A 7388-nucleotide genomic window follows, 5' to 3' on the forward strand; every position below is an offset into this window, starting at 1 on the left:
TCAGTGGAGAGGGGGGGGGGGGTTAGGGTCCGGATGAAGATGCTCCTACGGTATGTAAGTAGGACGTGTAATCGTCCCGCCAGGCCAGGCCAGGCCCCGCTGCTGAGGGGTCAGGCCGTTGTCCCCGCCGCCGCTCTGGACGGCGCGCCCGGCCGGGCCCGACCCGAGCTCGTTTCGGACAACGCAAACGGCCAAGCCCAATAACACCATATGTCCCGGCGCTGCTGCTGTCCTCTCCTGCTGCTCATCAGAGACGCCCCTGAGAGGAAAAATGCGGGGTGGGAGAGGGGGGGTGGCAAGTCCGCACCCCGTTGCCCTGTTCCAGATACATCGGACGTGGTTCATCGCTGTGTTCGCAGCCAGTCGGTGGCGCCCGTCCGTCGAGTTATTTCGGCTCGCTCGGCCTGGCGTGGTGGATGTTATCCCAATAAATACACTCATTTGCTTCGCGCTTCGCACGAGGAAACAGGCTCGACTCTTGTGCGCCCTACTCGGCCCTGCGGCTGGCCGGGGAGGGCCCTCCTCCCGGGTGCTTCGTCTCAATAAACCGCATCCGCGCTGCCCTGCGCACCGTCAGCTCTAGACGGGATGTGTGCGCGCACGCGTGTGTGGAGAGAGAGGGCTTCATGGCCGCCTTGTCCTACCCCTCTCCCCCTCTCTCGGCGCGTTCGGAGGAAAATGCTTTGGTCGCGATACTTTTCGCACGCCTAGAGGAGAGACCTCATGGGCGGCTGACAACATTGTGCGTATGGGGCTTTACTGGAACAGCGGAAAGGGATATGTCGGGCGTGCGTGCGTGTTCGCGTGTGTGTCGTGTGTGTGCGTGTCAGTGTGTCCGTGTGTGTTCGTGCGTGTCAGTGTGTCCGTGTGTGTTCGCGTGTGTGTATGTGTGTGCGTGCTTGTGCGTGCGCGCCCCCAGGTCAGGTGATTCCCCAACCCTTTCTACCTAGAAGCAGCAGATAACTGTTGGCGTAGGTCACGCCCCGGGATGCGCACTACGCACTTACTTATCTCCTCGCTTGCCTCCGTCTCCAGGATTAGTTAACACACACACACACACACACAGTCACAAACGGCCTCTCTGCTGACATAGTGCGAGGCAGCTTGTGCGTCGCAACACCCGTCACTCCAGGGCATTCACCCCCCCCCCCATACACACACACTTTTCCACCTCTTCTTTGGCAGTAAAACACTCTCGCCCAAACTGCCTGCAGGTTAAATTGTGGAAATGTGCGGTTTGTTAATTTGGCCACCACGAACACCAATATGAATGAATCTGCCCACAATGGTCCAAGGCTCTTTATGGGCTTTTCGTGTAATAAATAACATGAGAAAGTAATGAATGATAAAGTTAGAGGCACACCCGGAAAAGCCTTGTCTTGAAACAAGAAAATATACTTGTCTCAATGCAATGTTCTTATAGTCCGCAAGAACATTTCGTTGGGGCAAGTAAACTTGAGTTACCACCAGAACATGTTCTTGTTACAAGAACGGGCTTTTCGGGGTGAGTCTACCTGGCGCCGTATAGTCCACCCAGGTGCACTTGCAGACCTGTCGGTAGCCCACCTTGGCCAGGGTGGCCTCCGAAGCCGGGTTGGGGGTGACTATGTTGGCGTGCGAGTCAAACCCGGTCTGGGTGGCCGCCGCCCTGCACGCGGCCCGGGTCACCAGCTCGCCGAGCCCGCGCCGCCGGTGCGAGTCCATGGTGTGCAGGATGGCCAGCCCGCCGAACCAGGCGCCCATGACGAAGGCGACCGGGTCGCCCTGGGGGTCCTCCTCGGTGAACACGCCCCACGACATGCCGGGGCTCCTCTCGATGGTGATGGCAATCATCCTCTCGGACCCCGTGGTCCGGTAGGCCCAGTGGTCGTTGACGCGCTTGGCATGGCGAGGCTCCAGGGGGCGCAGCGCCAGCCCGGGGCCGGGGTCTCTGCAGGCACCGGGGGCATGGACATGAAGCGTCTGGCGATGGTGCACGGCATAGGGGGCAGGCAAGGGGGGCACCCACCTCACTTCCAGCCGCAGGCACTCGTCCCTAGGCAGCAGCATCTTGTCCGTCTTGAGCAGGGCGGGCCTGGGGTCCCCGTGGGCCCGTATCGCCGCCAGCAGGTCCGGCAAGCACCGCTCGTGCACGGACTCGAAGCGGATCGACTCGTCCCACGGGATGTGCTCCGAGTCGGCCAGCACGCGGCGCAGCGCGGCGCAGGAGGCGTCAGTGGTGTGCAGCGACACGTTGGGCTCGGGCATGCCCTCCTGCAGATCGCGGGGCAAGCAATACAATACTTTCAAAATGTTTCAACTTCGTCGCTTATGGGGCTGCCCGAGTACAGTGCGCAACGCAGGATGTGTCCTCGTGTCAGCACCACACGTGCATGGCGTCCTACGTACCACCCTCATGACGGCGACTGCGGTCGTGTGGCCGTCCGTGGCGTCGCCCTCGTCGACGCCCCGGTAAAAGGAGACTTGCACGTCGCCGTCGTCGAGACCCTGACGGCGCCAGCGGAGCGCTGTTGCGATCCGGGTGAAGATCTGCGGGACGATTTCTCAACTAAAGCGTTGACCATTTTCGCGGGCACGCGACCAATCGAAATTATCTACTCACATGGATAGAGTCTGGCAGGTCCTTCCTCAGGGCCTCCAGGAGGCACTCAACATCCCTGTTGTCCACGAGCTCGCGTAGAGGTTCTGCGGCCATCGCTACTGCCTGGTTCTGTGTATCTGACACCCAGACTTGAACGCGTCTCTGCTTTTATCTCTATGGCCACACACCTGGGTTTGTCGCGGGCTGGCCATCTGGCGATGAGCTCATGATCTGACTTTTTTAATACGACTTGAGAACCAGAAAAGGCAGAGACCCGACACCCACAGGCCCCCTTTGTAGCATAGTGCAAACTGTGTTATCACGTCCTGGTTAATCTACCCCCTTCCTCATCTCTCACCCACGACTGACTTGCCGGCGCTGCAGACACTATGTCTTCCTCTCAGTTTTTTCCGAGTTGTCAAACACTTCAACCACTCTCCCGCGCATAGAGCTGCTTTGCTGCCTCCTTTGTTTGTCGCCTTTATGGAATGGTGCAAATTCCAAATAGACCAAGAACAATAAACAGCAGCTGCGCCGTGCGAATATAAACTAAAGCTCCCGCCATGCCATCACTCCACCCCTCAACCCGTCCCTTTTCCCACCTCTATCGCCAATCATCTCACTTGCCCGCGAGGTGCGGAGTTCCGCTAATAGCGGGCGAGAGAGAGAGAGAGAGAGAGGAGACGATGAAATGCATGAGGCGCATTCAGGCACGGCGGGTGCCTTGGGCACACTAAACATTGCGTTGATTATTTCCCGGATATGAGCCGTCGACACTCCGCAACAACCACCCCGCCACGCCTCCCCGGGGGTCTAATACTTAATCCTGCTTTGGAACGAATGAGAGAACAAATGGGATTTAAAACGGAATGGACAAAACAAATAATGCGTTCGCATTCATTCATTCCTCTCCTCGCCTTCTATCCTCCTCATGTGCTCGTTCGTCCTGTCGCAGGTCCCTGTGCGCGGCCGGCTGCAGCGTGGACGCGCGCCGGGTCAACGGCCAGTCGGCGCTGATGCTGTGCGTGGTGTCGCGCGCGTCGCGCCGCAGCCCGCGCCTCCTCATGCAGCTGCTCGAGGCCCTGCTCGCGGCCGGCGCCGACCCCTGCGTCCGCGAGAAGCTGCGCGGCCAGACGGCGCTGCACGCCCTCGCCAAGCTGGTGGCCGCCGACCCCGCCGAGCCGCACCTGCTCACCGCCCTCCGCCTGCTCGCCCAGCGCGCCCAGCCGCACGGCGTCAACGCGCAGGACCACCGGCGGCGCACCGCGCTGCACCACCTCGCCAGCAGGGCCTGCGCCCGCCCTGAGCCGTACGAGGTGAGCACCTTTCGCATCAGGGCGCGCCTGGTGTTGCCCTAAGGTGTTTACATTACACCTTAGGGTGCCCGGCTGCCCGGCCGCAACGCACGCGCGTCTGACGGGCCGGCCTGCGCTCACGGCGCTCCGCCCCGCCCCCGTCACTCTCACTCTCACGGCCGCGTGGCGACTCCCGTCGGCGGCGGCCGCAGCTCAGCGCACACGCCCCGCCCGCCCGCGGTGAGTGGGCGAGGCCCCATGCCCGATTTGAAATTCAATCCCACCTCCCCCAAACCTTTTGCAACTTCCACTTTGGGCCTGGGGCACAGCACAGATAGGGCACGACAGCGACCCAAAGAGCTCTTTGCAGCGACCCCCCGGCCCCCGGCGGCCACGTGGCCTTGAGGCCCCGCTGGTGGTGGCGGGCGCGGATCCAAGCGACCCGTGTTCCCACTGAAGAAGCCTATCGAAATGACGCCTATAAGACAGTCGGGAATGACGTCGTTTCATTGTCCCGTTTGGGTTCATCCAGAAAGAGCGTCCCCCATTTGCCGTTTAGGAACCTGCCAAATTTGGCCCCTGTAAGTTAGTTCTCAACAAGACGCCTGATGGGTAGGCAACATCTCGCCTACGTTGCACGCGTGTACCGCGGGGTGGCCTACCCCGAGTCTCGCAGGAGCCCGGCTCCCGTCGTAATTTACCCAATATGAATCTGATTTAAAACGAACACGTAGTTTCTGGACGATCCCTCGCTTTAGTTTTTCGCACTAGGAAACGAAACGTAAAGGCCGCCCTCCTCCGCCAGCGGGCTGACACGTCGGCTGGGCTGAGGCCTCGGCTGATACGCGATGGCTGACGCCGAGCAGAAGGCTGCTTGGTGTGCTCCTCTCCACGCGGTCGCACTGCAACACCGCGCCGCGCGCCGCACCGCAAGACCGCAACATTAATAGCCCCGCCGAGCGCCTGAGCTTCCGGTCTTCCCTGCGCGCCCTTTCTCTGCCTCCCCCCCTGCCCCCCGCGCCGAATCATTCACCTTTGCACAATGCACAATATCGGCCACTGTCACTGCTTTTGGGCTAGCTGGACTATGCTCATCTCCCATGTGCAAACTCGGGTCTATGCAACGGCGCGGCAGACGCAAGGTGGTCCTTCCCCACCACTCTCCCCCCAAAGTCGTAACGACACTACTACTTGGTTTCGCGTGGTCTAGTGAGTCGCGCGATCCACGCAGCATCGCATCGTCATGTTTGTTTGTGTGCATCGGACAGTGACTCAGCTCTCATCTTCGGAGCCCCGCGCGACCGGGGACTTGCTACTGCTGCCGTGAGGCCGGCTGGGTTCCAGAGCTGGAGCCGCCGTGCCGTGGGATCGCGTGCTCGGTTCACGCCCACGACCTCTGTGTATCTCCCACCGTGTCCCCATTCATATTTTTTCTTTTCCAAATCAAAATTCGTATGTGTTTTGTTAAAAGCCAAATGGCTTCCTGGTGTGGCCGATTACGCAGTCGAGTCGCATACTCTAATTCGGCCTTCCGATGTCCGGAGACATCTCAAACCGAGGGGAACTGCACTGTTCTGTAAAACGCACACGATAAAAACTACGTCCTGGTTTTCATGACGTTTTGGGAGAAACCATGACCTCTTATGGAAGAAATGCATGAGAAACGTCATGGTTTTCAAAACGTTATGAAAACCAGGACGTCATTATTACTGTGTAACCTACTTTTCTTGATTTTCGTTGTTTTTCGATGATTTGGCTACCTATTTTCTTTTTTAATTTTTGGGAGCGGTTGTGCACTTTTTTAAAAGTGAGGTGCCTCTCGCTCCACCCTTTGCTAATTGTGCGCTCGTCCCGGCGGTCACCACCAGCGCGCCCTGCTGCCATACGCCCTGCGGGAGGCGCGGCTGTGCGCGGCGGCGGGGCGCCGTGGCGTGCCGCGTGGCGGCGCGGGGGCCAAGGCCGCGGGGACATGAACGCTCACCAGACCAGACTTGCTGCTGAATAATGCTGACGAGCCTGCAAAGCGAGTCGGAGAAACCATGCTTTTTTATCCCGCCTAATCACTATACGATTTAAGAATTATTTCGCTCAAAAAACTTCGTTCGGTGGCAGTGGCAGGCCCATCCCACCGATGCTACCAGACCGCACAGGGTCGGCGAAATGATGTTTAAAAATCAGTTCGTCTATCCGCCATTTAAGCCCTACTGACGCCTTTCCCTCCCCTTCCAGATCCTGCTGGAGGCGCGCGCGGACCCGGCGCTGCAGAACGCCCGCGGCGACACGCCGCTCGTCGAGTTCCTGGAGAACGCGCCGGAGCGGGCCGAGCACGGCGAGGAGGTGGTGCGGCTGCTGTGCGGCGCGGGCGTGGCGCGGCGCAACACCCAGTACGGCGAGTCGCTGCTGCACGTGGCCGCGCGCAGGAACAGACTCGCCGCCGTGCGGGCCGCGCTGGAGGCGGGCGCCGACCCCGCGCACCAGGACCTGCGCGGCAACACGGCGCTGCACCTCGCCGCCAGCCGCGGCTACAAGGTGAGGCGCTGCACCGGCATCCGGCAGACGAGAACCCTCTTCAGGGGGGCTTTTATCTCTGTTGGCAACCCTATCGGCTCGGCTCGCAGGGTCTTCTCAAGACCAGCTGACCATGACGTTACGTCGCGTCCCGTTGCGAAATGATTATTTAACAAATTAGATGGATCACGCCGTGTGAATTTAATTAAAGATCGATCATTTGTGTTCTTCCGACTCCAGGATGTGGTGGCGGAACTCCTGGCCGTGCCGGGGTGCCCCCTGAACGCGACCAACCGAGACGGCCTCACCCCGCTTCACGTGGCCGTGGAGAGCGGCTTCGTCGACGTTGTCAACGTAAGAATAGAATCATGCAATATGCATCTGCTGAAGACTATCTCTTTTTCGAAAGAGAGTTATGCGTCGTCCTGCTGTCACTGTGCGGCGGGCGCGCAAGTTAGGTGGCAAGGGAGGGGGAGAGGGGGGCAAAGGTTGCCTCTCAGACAGGAGGTACCCGCGAAGGGAGACACACTTCTGCTTTTCCAAATATTTGCTCATATCCTTGCCCGAAGCCGTCGTACGTTGCGTGCTCTACCTAGACCCGATCCGAGTTTAAAACTAGGGCCACTGCGAATTTTCACAGACGCTGTTGGGCGCGGAGGGCGTGGACGTGGGCCCCAGCGTCCTGGAGCTGGCCCAGCAGGAGTACCGCCTGCGCGCGCAACCGCAGCTCGCCCGCACGCTGGCCTGCGAGCTGGACCGCCGCCTCAGCATGAGCCTGTCGCCCAGCATGGCGCCCAGCCCCGCCAGCACGCGGCCCCCGTCTACCTGCAGCCTGGCGAGCTGCGCCACCACGGCCTGTGAGTACCTCGCGTGGCACAGCGCCCGCAGATAGGCCGCCCATGTGACGCTCGTGCGCGCCTGGCTGACGGGGCTAAGGCGGAGACTAGGGGGCCTCCCCTCCCTCCACTGCTCCGTCGAGCGCATGTCCGCTTACGAAATGTACA

The 7388-nt window shown here is 60.4% G+C and overlaps 3 protein-coding genes across 3 annotated transcripts in view; 1 reads left to right on the plus strand and 2 right to left on the minus strand.

The window, feature by feature from the left end:
- Nucleotides 1–7291, plus strand: part of LOC113211627 (ankyrin-3-like) — a 20187-nt gene extending 12896 nt beyond the window's left edge. The window contains exons 2-5 of the mRNA XM_052270402.1: nt 3537–3897; nt 6106–6405; nt 6625–6738; nt 7025–7291. Of these exons, the coding sequence (XP_052126362.1) occupies nt 3537–3897; nt 6106–6405; nt 6625–6738; nt 7025–7276 (1027 nt within the window). The 3' untranslated portion in view covers nt 7277–7291. The remainder of the gene's footprint in view (nt 1–3536; nt 3898–6105; nt 6406–6624; nt 6739–7024) is intronic.
- Nucleotides 1–7388, minus strand: part of LOC113211629 (uncharacterized) — a gene marked incomplete at its 3' end in the record, with an annotated part of 10800 nt that overhangs the window by 869 nt on the left and 2543 nt on the right.
- On the minus strand, nt 1268–2863 carry LOC113211628 (uncharacterized). The gene is made up of 4 exons (XM_026430069.2): nt 2603–2863; nt 2389–2529; nt 2009–2253; nt 1268–1930 (listed from the first exon to the last, which is right to left on the minus strand). Exons 1-4 carry the CDS (start codon nt 2693–2695, stop codon nt 1483–1485), a joined length of 927 nt encoding a protein of 308 aa, XP_026285854.1. The 5' UTR covers nt 2696–2863; the 3' UTR covers nt 1268–1482.

The sequence above is a fragment of the Frankliniella occidentalis genome, unplaced genomic scaffold, assembly GCF_000697945.3.
Source record: "Frankliniella occidentalis isolate FOCC.00 unplaced genomic scaffold, Focc_3.1 Scaffold123, whole genome shotgun sequence".
Classification (NCBI taxonomy): domain Eukaryota; kingdom Metazoa; phylum Arthropoda; class Insecta; order Thysanoptera; family Thripidae; genus Frankliniella; species Frankliniella occidentalis.

Excerpts from the sequence above, each read along its gene's own strand:
- LOC113211628 (XM_026430069.2), bottom strand. The coding sequence starts at position 2,695 with ATGGCCGCAGAACCTCTACGCGAGCTCGTGGACAACAGGGATGTTGAG. Across the intron at positions 2,530-2,602 it reads ACCTGCCAGACTCTATCCAT|ATCTTCACCCGGATCGCAAC; the intron begins GTGAGTAGATAA and ends ATCGTCCCGCAG. Across the intron at positions 1,931-2,008 it reads TGCCTGCGGCTGGAAGTGAG|AGACCCCGGCCCCGGGCTGG; the intron begins GTGGGTGCCCCC and ends CGGTGCCTGCAG.